The sequence below is a fragment of the Pempheris klunzingeri genome, chromosome 15, assembly GCF_042242105.1.
Source record: "Pempheris klunzingeri isolate RE-2024b chromosome 15, fPemKlu1.hap1, whole genome shotgun sequence".
Taxonomy (NCBI): Eukaryota; Metazoa; Chordata; class Actinopteri; order Acropomatiformes; family Pempheridae; genus Pempheris; species Pempheris klunzingeri.
Window position 1 is genome coordinate 6,492,896 of NC_092026.1, and position 13,120 is coordinate 6,506,015.

General features: G+C 41.4%; 1 protein-coding gene across 1 annotated transcript; it reads right to left on the reverse strand.

The window, feature by feature from the left end:
* Nucleotides 1-2,995: 2,995 nt before the first annotated feature.
* LOC139214382 (cyclic AMP-responsive element-binding protein 3-like protein 3-B) lies at nucleotides 2,996-10,924 on the reverse strand. Its single transcript, XM_070845224.1, has 10 exons — nucleotides 10,808-10,924; nucleotides 10,465-10,563; nucleotides 9,829-10,102; nucleotides 9,075-9,205; nucleotides 8,686-8,796; nucleotides 8,302-8,408; nucleotides 5,745-5,813; nucleotides 4,019-4,103; nucleotides 3,594-3,687; nucleotides 2,996-3,503 (listed from the first exon to the last, which is right to left on the reverse strand). The coding sequence occupies exons 1-10, from the start codon at nucleotides 10,826-10,828 to the stop codon at nucleotides 3,394-3,396; spliced, it is 1,101 nt and encodes a 366-aa protein (XP_070701325.1). The 5' UTR covers nucleotides 10,829-10,924; the 3' UTR covers nucleotides 2,996-3,393.
* Nucleotides 10,925-13,120: the final 2,196 nt, after the last annotated feature.

The window sequence follows — 13,120 nt, forward strand, 5'->3', positions numbered from 1 at the left end:
TGCCTGGGCGCGCACATGGGGGCTTCAACATGCACTCTAGTGAGCATTGCAGCAGATACTGGGCAGGAGTGAAGCTCTGGTGTTACACTGAGATGAAGTTTCTATTAAATGATACCATCGGATGTTTTAAAGGTGTCTTGTTTCATCAGTACTTGCCGATTAATGGGTAAACAAACAGGGGAAGGCTGTGCTGTGGTACATGGTGGGAAAAAATCATTTAGATCAATAGATTTTTGGACTTTTTCTTGCAGATATAAGTGTGTTTTAGTCCATGTTTATGCCATCTCTAAATGAAAACTGTTGCTGACCATCTTCACAAGCTTGCCACTCATTGCTTGCATTTTGTCTGCATTTTCTTTCCTCTTTGATGGAGCCAGCTTATTACAGACTCTGATTTTATGTTTATGTATACCACCTTCAACACTGCTGCATGTGACCTGAAGGTAAATTACACACGATGGTATTTTCAGAAAGGCTTACTTAGCCCTGCATGGGTTTGTTGATGCACATCTGAATTGATGCACATCAGAGGAATAATAAATTAGGTTTCAAACGGCTTTCTGTCTTTGTGACGGAGCCAGCAAGATAGTTAGATATGTGCTTGTGTGTACACGTGTGTGTGTGTGTGTGTGTGTTTGATTTGCATTACTTTTAGTACACTGCTGGTAATCCACGCCTATGGTCGGCTGTGTGTGCATTAGACAGAAAAAGTGTGAACAGAGCAGGAGAAATTCACTCAGTTCCTCAAGCAGCCTCAGCAGTCCACAGTGGACTTGCATTGACAGTCTTTGACGTGTCAGGTAATTTGCACAAATCTTTCACCTGCATTTTAGGTTTGCTGACTTTGTCTAGCAGCAGAGATCCTTACATCTTGTTCCAAACCAAACATCAGCAGCACCAGCTTGCAACAAGAGACATTCAATCAATGATCCTCTCTTCTAAAATGCTGTATGAATGTATGATTTAAGATGTTTGGTGAGGTTGTAAAGCAATTTATTATTATCTTTTATTTTTCTTTGTCTGTTTTTACAAGCAGCGAGCAACTTCAGATGAAAATAACATCAATATCCATATATACCAATATCGAGATGAATGGAAGTGTAGACATGGTTGGAGTCAGACACTGGGGCCCTCTGTAAAGCCGCTCATTTGCATTCTTCTGAAGCTTTCTAAGACATTTATGTCAAATTTCATTTTCATCAATTCGTGTTTGCTTTTCACAGCACAAAAAAGGACATTGTGCTGAAAAAAGGGATTTCAATTCACAGCTCCCTCCACATTGCTGCAATGCATAAAATACAGCAGCAGTGAAATAAATATCTCCATATGAGCAATGATCCCAGTGTGTGCAAAAATATTAAATAAGACCTTCATTCCAAAAGGGGGTGAAAAAAATGAAATGAAATATCCTCCATAGAGATCCTCCAGGATCTAGTCAGTAAATCTTTGACTAATGCATCCTGCCAAGGTTGTACACTAATGCTACCAAAGAAAAGGAATACTAATGATTTTTAGCAAAGACGTGTCTCACAGTTGCTCTTGAATTTTTTCATCATTAGCGCAGCAAAATGTGCATGTGTAAAGTGTAAACGTGTCGGTGTGGTGATTATAGATTCTAAGATTTTTCTGCTTCTTCCCTCAAAAGTTGATGAAACCACACAAACTAAGCTTGCAAGAATATCTGAGTTCAGCAGCTCTGCTCTCCTCTGACATGATTGATATTCTGAGTTTCTACCCACATTTATACACTAACTCTTTCTCTCACCATTACAACACACTGCTTTAAGCAGCCTGTTCAATAATTCTGTTCTGACTCCTGGTGTACATAGTGTCTTTGGTTCAGGTCTGCTGAAATCATCAAGTTTTTTCCACCTCCTCAGTTCTTGCAACAGCTTGAACAAACACACTCAGAGAGGTTTGTGAAATGCAAATGACTCCTATTCTATAACGTCCTGCTTGAGGTCATGAGCCTGAATTTACTCAGCAGACCCAGCTCCTAAAGTTTGGACTAGTAAATAGCTAAACTCTGTAGAGAGTATTAAACAGAATCACAATTTTATTTAACAACTTCATTATGTTGTCTTATCATTTTTTTCTCCATTTATTATTGTTTGGTGCCGGGAATGTAAGCTTTGTGAAGAGCACCTCATCCTTTCATTTTAACTAAATGTATTAAGCCATGCTAGCGGCTTTTTCTCTAGTGATGTCAATTTGTTTGTTCCAACAGTCCACCACTTTGGTCCTGACTAAAACTGCCTTGAAATTTTGTGCAGACATTCATGGTTCCCACAGGACGCCTACTGGCTCTGGTGATCCACCAACTTTTCCTCTGGCGATACCACGAGGTTGGGATTTGTGTTTTTTAATGGAAACTTCTCAACAGCTATTGGATGGATTGTCATGAAATGTGGGGCAGACATTCATTTCCCCTCATGATGTAATAACTTTGATGATGCCCTCACTTTTCATCCAGCACTGTGGTACACTGTGCCACCATCTCAGTAAAACTGTATTTCAGCACATATTTTGTTTAGCTGAGATCCTGTGAAAATAATCCTGTCAAATTGGACAGCTGTCTGAATCTTCATGTATTATGGACGGGAACAGAGAGGAGAGGATGTTTTTCTCCTGGACAGATAATTGTGTGAGAAGCTGAGAACCAGAGACTAAATCAACCAGTGAAGTGTGGACGGACTCCCTGCAACAGACGGTAGTGTCAGACATTATCCCTCAAATCTGTTAAATAACAGCAACATTTCTTTTAAATATTGTCTCATTATTTTTGGGATGCAAATATCCAGATTGGGCATATGGCATTACTAAGAGAAGCAAAATCCTTCAGGTGCTTCCACAATTCACAGGAGTAAACACTTTAATTCTTCAGTGCTTCTTCAGTGTTAAACTGAACTGTCAAAAAAAAGCCACTCAAATGCAAGTTTTGATAAAGTTTTTCAACATATACTTTAAAATTAAATACTAAAATACAGCAGTGAATTTACATTTGCGCCATGTTACAGATCATACATGCTTACATCTCGCATATCAGCATTATAACCTATGCTCCACCAGGTCCCTGAGGCTCCGTTTTCCAAAGCAAGATGAGAAATTACATCTGTCTGCATACCTGGATGACCTCCTCACCGACCTCCATCTCAGTGAGTTAGAAAAATCTTTTAATTAGCTGTTGGTGTGTTGGAATTGGTGGCAAACACTCCACAGCACCTCAGTTAGTCTCTGCAGTGATCATTTGGATGCTGCACTTGCAAGTACGCCTGCAGTCCCCTGCTAAATCTTTCCTCCTCTGGGTGCCGAGGAGATCACTGATTGTCACGGCGACTGTCATCCTGGTTATGAGAGGATGGGGAAATCTATCGTGGGGAGACCCATCCGGGGTCAGAGCTTCTCCAGACTGCACAGGTCCTCAAAGTCCCTGGAGACAGTGAGGGGAGGAAGAGGAGGGACGTCTCGTGCTTCATTCAACGACTGCAGGGAGCGGGACGGCACTGTGGGGCACAGACATGGTGGAGAGGAGTGAGTGTGTGTTTGTGTGCGTTAGAGACAGAGAAAGTGTGAGTGTGTGTATGTCTACAGACCTTTGGTCTGCGTGTACTCTCCCTGGCTGAGTTGGCTGTACGGGTCTGGCTGAAGATTTGAGGAAATGAGCAGCGAGAAGGAGAGGAGCAAAACCTGGGCATAAGCACAGACAGCAGGACAAAAGCAGGCCAAGGACAGGAGACAGAGGCCAGAGGGTAATGACACAAAGCACAGGGAACAGAAGACAGGAAGTTATTAGGCATAACCTACACACAATCTTGCACAAAAGACAAACGCAGGTGCTTTTCAAACACGATTAAAATCTTTAGGGTAAATAAAGAAGCAGTCATTGAGGGAGCTCAGGCAGCGGTTGTCAATTATTTGTTCAGGTACGGACGTGCATCTATCATTTAGCTGTTGTAGATTATGCTGTCTGAGCAAATTCTCAATGGTGTAAATTAATGTTATGTGTTATATATCTCACCAGGATGCAGGTCCCTCTGTGTGTTGCTTTGCTGGAGCTGTTAGGGGGGAGAGGCTGTAGCCGGTTTAGCTGCTCCAACAGAGCACTGCAATTGAAGTACAGACAGGAAGATTAAAGAGACTGTAAAATGTTTGTGAGGTGCCACCGGCTCCTTGCAGGCATAACATTTTCAGCATCTGTGATCACTGGCAACTCAAACAACAGAAAAGAGGAGCAGCACGGAGCAAAGGAAGTGTATGTACCCTGGCTCTTCCCACGTTTTATTTCAAGTCGCTACAGCTCTGTGCCAGTGTCAGCAAGAAAACAGCATAATGTCATAGCAGGATGGAAGGGAAGCAGAGTCAGTGTGAGGTTTTAAAATTGGATAGGCTTTGTATTCTGTGTCCTTTGTCTTCATACAAAGCCTCCAGAGTCCTGATTTTAAACAAGCACAAATTAAATGAAGATCAATGAAACGCTGACAAATGCAATCCAACACACACAACAAAGGCGCAAAAGAGAGAATGGGGTAAGGACCATTTAAATAATTTAGAGAGTGTGATTAAATGGCAAATAAAAAACATTAGAATATTGAGAGGTGCCACTTCAAAGGTATTTTGATGGGTTTTTTTCCTCCTGTGTTTGAAATTATGGCCATGATTAAGTTCATAAAAGGAATTTGCAATGACTGATTAAGGTGATGCTGAGTTGCATTTGCTTTTACAGCAGCAGTGGACTAAAGGGCTTAATTTACTGTTTGCTAAACCCCTCCCCTCTAACAGTGATTGTCCAATCAGAGCTTAGCTACTGCACCTGTGGATGGTGCACTTTGGATTAGGAGTGGGCCATGCCTCAAAATCAGCAGGTAATACCAGGGAAGAAAATAACTGATATCAATACAATATCAATTAATAGTTTTGTTTGTATGGATCCTATTGACACGAGTATCGATATTCAAAACAAGATGTTTTATCAGTAGTACTGTATCCAGTGTAGATCAATCTGTCATCCCTACTGTGGATTTCTCCACATGTTGAAGTGGTTTGCACGGGGCTGTAAGAAGTATAAGGAATGGATTAAACAGTGCATTTATCTGCTCTAACATAAACTACAATCATTAGCATGTCCAGCTGACAACCTGCAAGCTTTATTTCCAAAGCCAGGGAGCACATCACTAACTAAATCATATTGTGGGGTTACAGGTTACTTCTAACTTGTAATTATCTATCTGTTTAGGGTAACTTTGGTTTCATCATTTGTCGAGAAACATGCTTTTTTTCTCCTTCAAAATAAAACATCAGTTGTTTGAAAAACTACGTAGAATAAAAAAAAATCTGCCTCTGTCACTGTAAGGTGGACAGGTGCAGTAACGGTTAACAAAGTGGGCAGGGCTTAGCAAACAGTCACTGATTAATTGACTTGCAATCAATTAAGTCGATGACAAGATTAGTCCTTTAAATCAAAAAATGACAACATTCAATGAATCTAGCTGCTCAAAAGATAATTAATGATAACGTGCTGAATTTCTCTGTTTTAAATCACTGTAAACTGAAAATATTTGGGGTTTGGACTGTTGGTCAGACAAAAGAAGCTCTTTGAAGATGTCACCTTGGGTTTCAGGGGACTGTGACAGAGATTGTCCTTCTACTGTCATTTTTGTAGAACAAAACCATTGAAATTTATGATAGATCATCCAATAATGAAAGTAATGAGGTGCAGCCTTTCCTAGCTTCATTTGAGGACTCACTTGTTGGTCTCCTCCAACTGCTGGATCTTTCTCTGCAGCTCCAGGTTGGTAGCACTACACGCAGACATCCTACAGAAGGGGACAGAGAGAGTCGAGAGAAAGAGATAAAAATTAAGAAAGAAGGGATTCAAATAACAGTGTTATGAAGTTGCATTGTCTTCCTTTGGTTTCTGTCTTTGCCAATATCCGTCTGCTGAGTGTTATCTCGCACCCCCATTCTGTCATCCACCGACTCCCCCCGCCCTAACCCCCTCTTCTTCCTCTGTTGTCTCTCTTGTTCCTTTTAGTCACTGTGAGTCACCCTCCATTATGGCCCTCTGCCTGAGCTGAACCACAACTGATAATGATACCCTGTTTATACGGTCTGTTTGCAGCTGGCTTAATTACCAACATATGTTGACTCTTTTCTCTCACCCCATCATAAAACTTTTGTTGTCCAGAGGCAACTGAGCTATAGCTTGACTGAGATGTCCATAACACACTATTAGACATTTAAAGCTCCCATTTGTTAATTGAGGGTTTGAAAGAGAAGGGTGTATGTACAAAGGTTTGTTTGGGAATGAACAGATAATCCATTTTGTGTCATTATAAAACAAAGAACCATACAAACTGGCTTTAAATACAGTTAAAATTTATATTCATTTTTCTTGGTTTATGGATTACCACATGCTGCTCATAGCTTACCCAGACTCTTCTGACCCCAAATTCTCTAATCTAATTTTATGCCACTGTCCACCAATTTCAGATCCTCACAGAGTCAGTGTCCCCTATTCTGACATGAATCAAGGGTGGTAAAGGTTTTAGAGTCCAGTGGTGCATCTGAGGCTCAGTGTCAGTAGGATCAAACAATCCTAGTAACGCCCTGGGGAGGCTGACAAACAATAAACCTGGAGTGCTGACACACTGAGTCATGTAGGTGAATTGCTGCACTGCCCTTTTTTGAGGAGTCTTTCAACATATGAATCAAACTACAAGCTCTACCACTCTGTATTGTTTGCGGAGGTGTAATGAGGCAGAGGAGGCAACGAGGGGGAGGCAGGCAGGATTAACAAATTCACTGACAAAGGTTGGCCGTGTGATAAGGCCCATTCTACAAAGCCTAGCGTAAAGGAGAGGAGGAGGAGGACTAAACTGAGCTCCATCTTGGCAAAACCTCCATTACCTCCACCTCTAACCCTCTATTGTGAGACACTGCATCTACACAGCATCTTCAACATCCACTTAATTCCCCCTCCAACTGCAACACATTGCAGTTTCTCCTCCCCTTTAATGCGTCTTTTCTGTCCAGCTGACACCAGATCAGATAAAGAAAGCTCACAACTGCACTGTTTATGTCAAATTTTAGGTCTGTGTTGGAAAACCTTCACATCCTGAGAATGTTCATTCATAACGTGGCGGTCCTTAGCCATCTATTGTTTCATAAATAGAAGTAGAAATATGTTTGTTACACTAGACATGACTGAATCTTCTTCTTCTTTCAGTCTGCCTATATGGGATCTCGATCAGGATAATTACGATTTGTGTGCTTAGAGCACCTCCCTCTGGAGTTTTTGGTAAACTTTGGACTGTAATGCTTATGGTGCTAATCTGTGTTCTGCTGCATGCACAATGCGCTCTATAGAGAGTTTGAGCTTCTGTACATGAATAGGAAAGTCTGTAACACTAGCAGCATGGCTCTGTGGATGTCAGTCTGTCTGTCCACCTCTTCAGTCCAGACTGAGACATCTCAACCACTGTAGCATTGACTAAGATGAAATTGGTTTCAGACATTTATGGTGCCCAGACAAAAGACCCAAATGACTTCTCCTCATGTTTCCTTTAGTGCCACTGTTCATCACACAGTTTTGAGTCAATCATCTAGACATCTATTGTAATGAATTTTTGTTCAGACATCCCTGTCCCTCTTAGGATGAATTACAACGTTGGTGCACATCTGACTTTTTATCTTCATCTTCACCATCATCTGGTCAAAATTATCAATCCAAAACTTTGGTTTATGACCAAATACCCCAAAACGAATGACTTTCCCTTTAGCCTTGGTTGTACTTTGTGTTTAGTGCTAAGTGGGAAATGTTAGCAATGTGTTATTTCTGTGATACTTTATACTGAATTCCCCAGATGCCAATTAACTCCAGCTCTGTCAAGCCCTTTTCTCTTGAAAAAGTCTGAGTTTCTCTAAGTATTCGGTCTTTCTTTGTTTGGTCAGCCATGGACGCTGGTGCAACTCAGCTTTTTTGTCTTTTTATTCCAGCTACTTCTTTTGCTGAGCCTGGGGAGCTTTTTTCAAAGATAGCCCTGATAAACATCAGCTACCAGTGAACGAAAAAGCTTTCATGGGCTCCAATTTTATCAAGAAAGAAAGAAAAAAAAACATTAACTTCTCTAAAAATCTTCCTATCCCACCCATGGAACAGGTTTTTGTACAATTAATTAAGTTTATGACAAATGAGGCTCATTATGCTTCAGGTTTACAGCAAATGACCACAGATAAAAGTTTAATTCTCTAGGCCAAGGCGTGCTGAGATAATGTCGAGTGAGGATGCAGAGTGCAGCCTACCTTCCTTCCAGACTATCAACATATTCCCTCTTCTTCTTTCGACTTTCTTGAGCTGAGTGCTTGTTGCGGATTTTCCGCCGGATCTTCTTCAAAACCCTCTCTTCAGACTTGTCAGGGGGATGAAACACATGGGAGGATGGGGTCGAGAAAGAATGAAAAGAGCAGCATTAGTGAGGGGAAACTGGGTTGAGGTGGGGTAACTGGGGATACAAGATTTAGATTTAGATGCATGCATGTGCACGACAGAGGGAGAGGAGACAGTGTGCATGGTGTGTGTGTGTGTGTGTGTGTGTGTGTGTGTGTGTGTGTGTGTGTGCGTGCGTGCGTGTGCATGCGTACACATCTGCCCTACATACAAGTACGTGTCCTGTCTTGCTGATGTACCTTGGACAGGGGCAGTTTGCTAGGTAACTTCACCCCCTCTTTAACCAGAAGCTTCTTCTCATCCTCATTAAGTATAAGCTCCTGCAGGGAATGCTGGGGGATTTGCTGCGCCTGTGAACCAGATGGAGAGAATATTCCAGTTAAAGTGACTCTCTGAGCACTTTACTCAGAGAAGCCATTAGAGTGGACTGCTGCATGAAATTCTGTTTTGTGCTCCCGGAGTGCGACAGGTCACCACAAAAAAAAAGGTCTTTGGTCTCTGGCTGAACTGTACAGAGAAGCAGCAGACCGTCAAGTTAGTTCATAATGTATTTATTCAGATCAGTGAGACTGAATTCTTTTTATGTGATAAATTCTTTCACAGAAATATTCAACTCTTCTCTCCTTACTTTCTGTCCTAGGTTGGACAGCAGCAGGTCCTTCACTGTGAGAGTCTGAGAGGACGACAGAGGGGAGGTTTGGTTCGTAGTGAGGTAGTATGCAATGCCCAACTGCTCTTGGAGTTCATCGGACTCCCAGCCTGCAGATTGGAGCAGTAACAGCTGGTGATGATTCACAAAATTGGCTCCACGCACCATTCAAACCAAACACAAAATGTTTGTGTTGCTGCCTGCGTCTCAAATCTTAAATCTGTGACTGCTGCACCCTACTTTTCTTTACAAAGCGCTCCACAAAATATATGTCACGCATCTCTCTGTGTTAGATATGTTTGTGTTGTTGCAGATCCGGTCAGTTTAGGAATAATTGGTCAATAATCAGCAATTTGAAAAGGGACCATTCTTTAAAAGCTGCCCTCAAAAGACAATTTCCTCACGTGATAAAAAAATCAACTGCACAACCTTTTATCCTTTTAAAATGCTCGAAAATGGGAAAACCAAATAATTTGCCCTTTGAAAGGACCCATTGCTGTCAAAACGCGTAGTCAATAACTGTCATTATTCTGCAACAAAAAGTGCAAATGGATGAATCTCACACGAAGGATTTATACATGTTTTATACCTGGCTGTCCAGTGCTCTGGGTCACCTTGTTCCTCTCATTTTTTTCTATGTCTTAACATTTGTGCTCTGCTATTGAAGCAATCACAGGTTACTCTATATCCACGTTTCAGCGATGATTTCTTTTTACTGTAAGTCCAGACTTACCAAGGTCAATGGAAACATAAGACGTTTTTTCATTTGGTGGAGGCTGGTTCTCCATAGGAGGAGGCTGAGGGAAAGACTGTGTGCCAAAGGCTGGAAAGGCCGTGCAGGAGGGTGGGTGAAGGCTGTCTGTGGGATCTGTCGCTGGGTCTTCATTGATGCCGCTGTCAGTGGTGCAGGGCGACCACAGGGGGGATGCTGTGGCAGAGGACGAGGCGCTTCCACCTAGCAGTATGTCCAGGAAGTCATCAGGGGTACTTCCCTCTGGACTCAGAGCCTGAGGAGGAGGAGGAGGGTGTATATACATCATCCCATGACATTACAACTCGCTGGATTGACTGCCTAAATCAGGTAATCATATTCACACCCAGACAAAACATCAACACACCGGCCTTTCAATATTTTGAGTTCATTTGCCTGTAGCTGTTGGCCTCATCGCTGTCAGTCATGGTGTCAGTCAAGTCAAGGAGAATACAAACTGTAAATGAGCGCTGGTATATCCTAAGATTCAGATCCATAATACATGACCCTGGTTGAGAATACAGATTACACTCAACAGTAGATTTTCGTTGACATTGACGTTGTCCCCTGAGTGAGTCTGCTCAGAAGAGAGCTGTGCAGAATAACCACCATACTCACGTCATGAATGGTGATAGGCCATGGCTGGTTGCTGTGGCAACCCGTGGTTTCATCTGCGTTCCTGAGGAGGAGGTCAGTGAGGTCCATCCCACCATGCACCTGAAACAAAGATCTACTCTGAGCATGGAGGTGCTCTCTCATAGAAAAGACCTGTTTTGTCTGCCTGTGTGTTCTTGCTAGTTGTTTTTAAAGAACATGACTAATATTCAGTTGGGGTTGACAAAGACTCCTCCAATCAATACACGACTAGAACCGCCTTTGAAACTGTTGCATTTCTAAGGGCACTTTTCTTACACAAAAACCAATAGTTGTACCCAGTGATGGGATTACAAATGTGTCTTACCTTGTCTGCACTCTGCGTCATAAATCCAATTTAAAAGGAGCAGCTGATGAGATCACCATGAAACTATCCAGCAGGAATAAAAACACACAACCAGATCAATGTGGTCCTCTCTGTGGCTTTGGCGTCTTCAAGGAATCAAGGAGTCTGTTGCAAAGTACAAAGTTGAAATACCATATCACCCAAATGCTTCAGCCCAGCTGATAACCGTCCAATCCAGTGTTTCGCAGACAGCTGGGAGGGCCAGTCAGCATAAAAGGAAACCTCAGTGACGACTTAATTACTCATCATTGCTCACATGTAGACCAGAATGACCTTTAATGTCATCAAGACAAGTCAGGATTGATTACTCGTATGGTTTCACATTCATTTTTTTGTTGGACATTAGTGCTGTTTTATAGCTCTTTTTTATTGCTTTCAAGAGCAGAGAGTGGGAAAGAGTCACCCTTTTAACATCTTCTGTCACTGTCAGTAGGAAGCTCAAGTTTATTTGAAGTGACTTTGGACCGATCCATCACTCGGGGTGATACAAACAAAAACTGCTTGTTTTTCCTCTCATCAGTTCACTTGTGCTTCAGAATAAATCATGCACATATATTTCATGATTATTATGAATATTGATATGAATATTGAAGTAAACATCAGACTCAGGAACAGGAGTGAAACCAGAGAAAATATTTCTGCTGCACAAAGGTTTGGTTATTTTTAGCCGTGCTGGCAGGGCAGCTATATGGTCGTCTGTCTGTTGTCTGGTCCACTGCTTACATATCTTACATATCGTATATATCTCAACAACTATTTGATTGAGTGTCCTGACATTTTGATTCAATGTCCCCAGAGGATGAACCATACTCATTTTAGTGAACCCTGTAGCGCCACAATGAGGTTGATGTGTGGTTTTGAGAGAAATGACAAGTTTTTTTGAAGAAAAACTTGGTTTACACATTTAAGTCTGTTCCTAAATGCCCCACAGCTGCTATTCTTCTTGTCCAAGAATGACTTTCTTCTATTCGTACATGTTTTCCTGGTGAATTATTGGCAAGATTTACCTCTTCAGACCTGTAAAAATAAAATCCAGAAAAAGATCACTTGTAAGCCACTGATAATGGGTCACAAATAGACCAGAAGTGCTTTGTTTTCAAAGAACACAAGCAAAAAAATATGGAAACAAATGGCCACTTCTGCCAGATCTCCCAAACTTTTATAAAACTTTAAATTCAATTTCGATTCTCTCAAAATTGGCTCCATTGGTAAGTGGACATTTTTAGAAAACTTTTCCTCAGTTTCCTTGTGTCAGACACTGGCTGCTATTATCAAAGCTTTAATAATGACAACACTTTTTTCCTTGCCTATAGCAGATAGACCTCACCACGCCTCGCCATGTCTTATCTTTACTGCCATAATTAGGAGCATCTATTCAGGTAATTTTGAAGCATACGAACCATAAAGCAGAGAAATTATGTAATGTCCTGCAGTTACACAAGCTGAACATGCCCACTTACAAAGATGTATGCAACTATTATCACAGTGGGGAAGAGATTTCTTCAGTGGCAAAGCTATTACATTCCTCTTCAGTACAGAAAAAAGTAGAATCAACAGTCTATTTTCAAGTTTCATGAATATCATCAACACCTTTCCCTCCTTCCACTACCTCGACTTCAAAGTATTGTTACACCTCTGAGGAAATAGACAGCCTCATATGTGGATCTGGTAGCTCAAATAATTGAAAGCCATTTTCTTTTCTCCTCAGATGATTTCTTTTGACATTTTTTACTTTCGTGAGACAGTTCAAAGTAGACACACACGCAATATATATTTTCATTTGATTTTATTTTTCGTTCCTTTTCTCTGAGATGTTGTTGTCTTTACTATACTTCAAACGTTTCAAAGTGGTGAGGGATGTGCGTATCTCCCATGTGTGGGGGGAAAAAAATAAAACTCTCCTGCTACAAAGATCAGGTCAGATTCACACCTGGACTTTAATGGAGCATTGCTGAGAACCTAGAGAGGCATTTTCTGTATGATGTCTCAGATGGGACGGATCCATTTGTATCTGATTATGCGCTGATGTGAATAAATCTCTGAAGCAGTTGTGAAGGATCTGATTTCAACACTTTGTGTAGACAGACATTCATCTTACACCTCATGTGGGCTTTATGTGGACTTGGTCTAACACGATGTAACATAGTGAAAACACGATGTTCAAAAATGCTCATGAATATAAATGTATATATATGGTTATACTATACCAGGAGACGGTTCAAGGCTATCTAAATGAATTCTTGCTGAGCCAGTGTGAGTTATGGTTTCATTGAT

Excerpts from the sequence above, each read along its gene's own strand:
- LOC139214382 (XM_070845224.1), bottom strand. The coding sequence starts at position 10,828 with ATGACGCAGAGTGCAGACAAG. Across the intron at positions 10,103-10,464 it reads GGCCTATCACCATTCATGAC|GCTCTGAGTCCAGAGGGAAG; the intron begins GTGAGTATGGTG and ends CCTCCTCCTCAG. Across the intron at positions 3,688-4,018 it reads ACAGAGGGACCTGCATCCTG|GTTTTGCTCCTCTCCTTCTC; the intron begins GTGAGATATATA and ends GCTTATGCCCAG.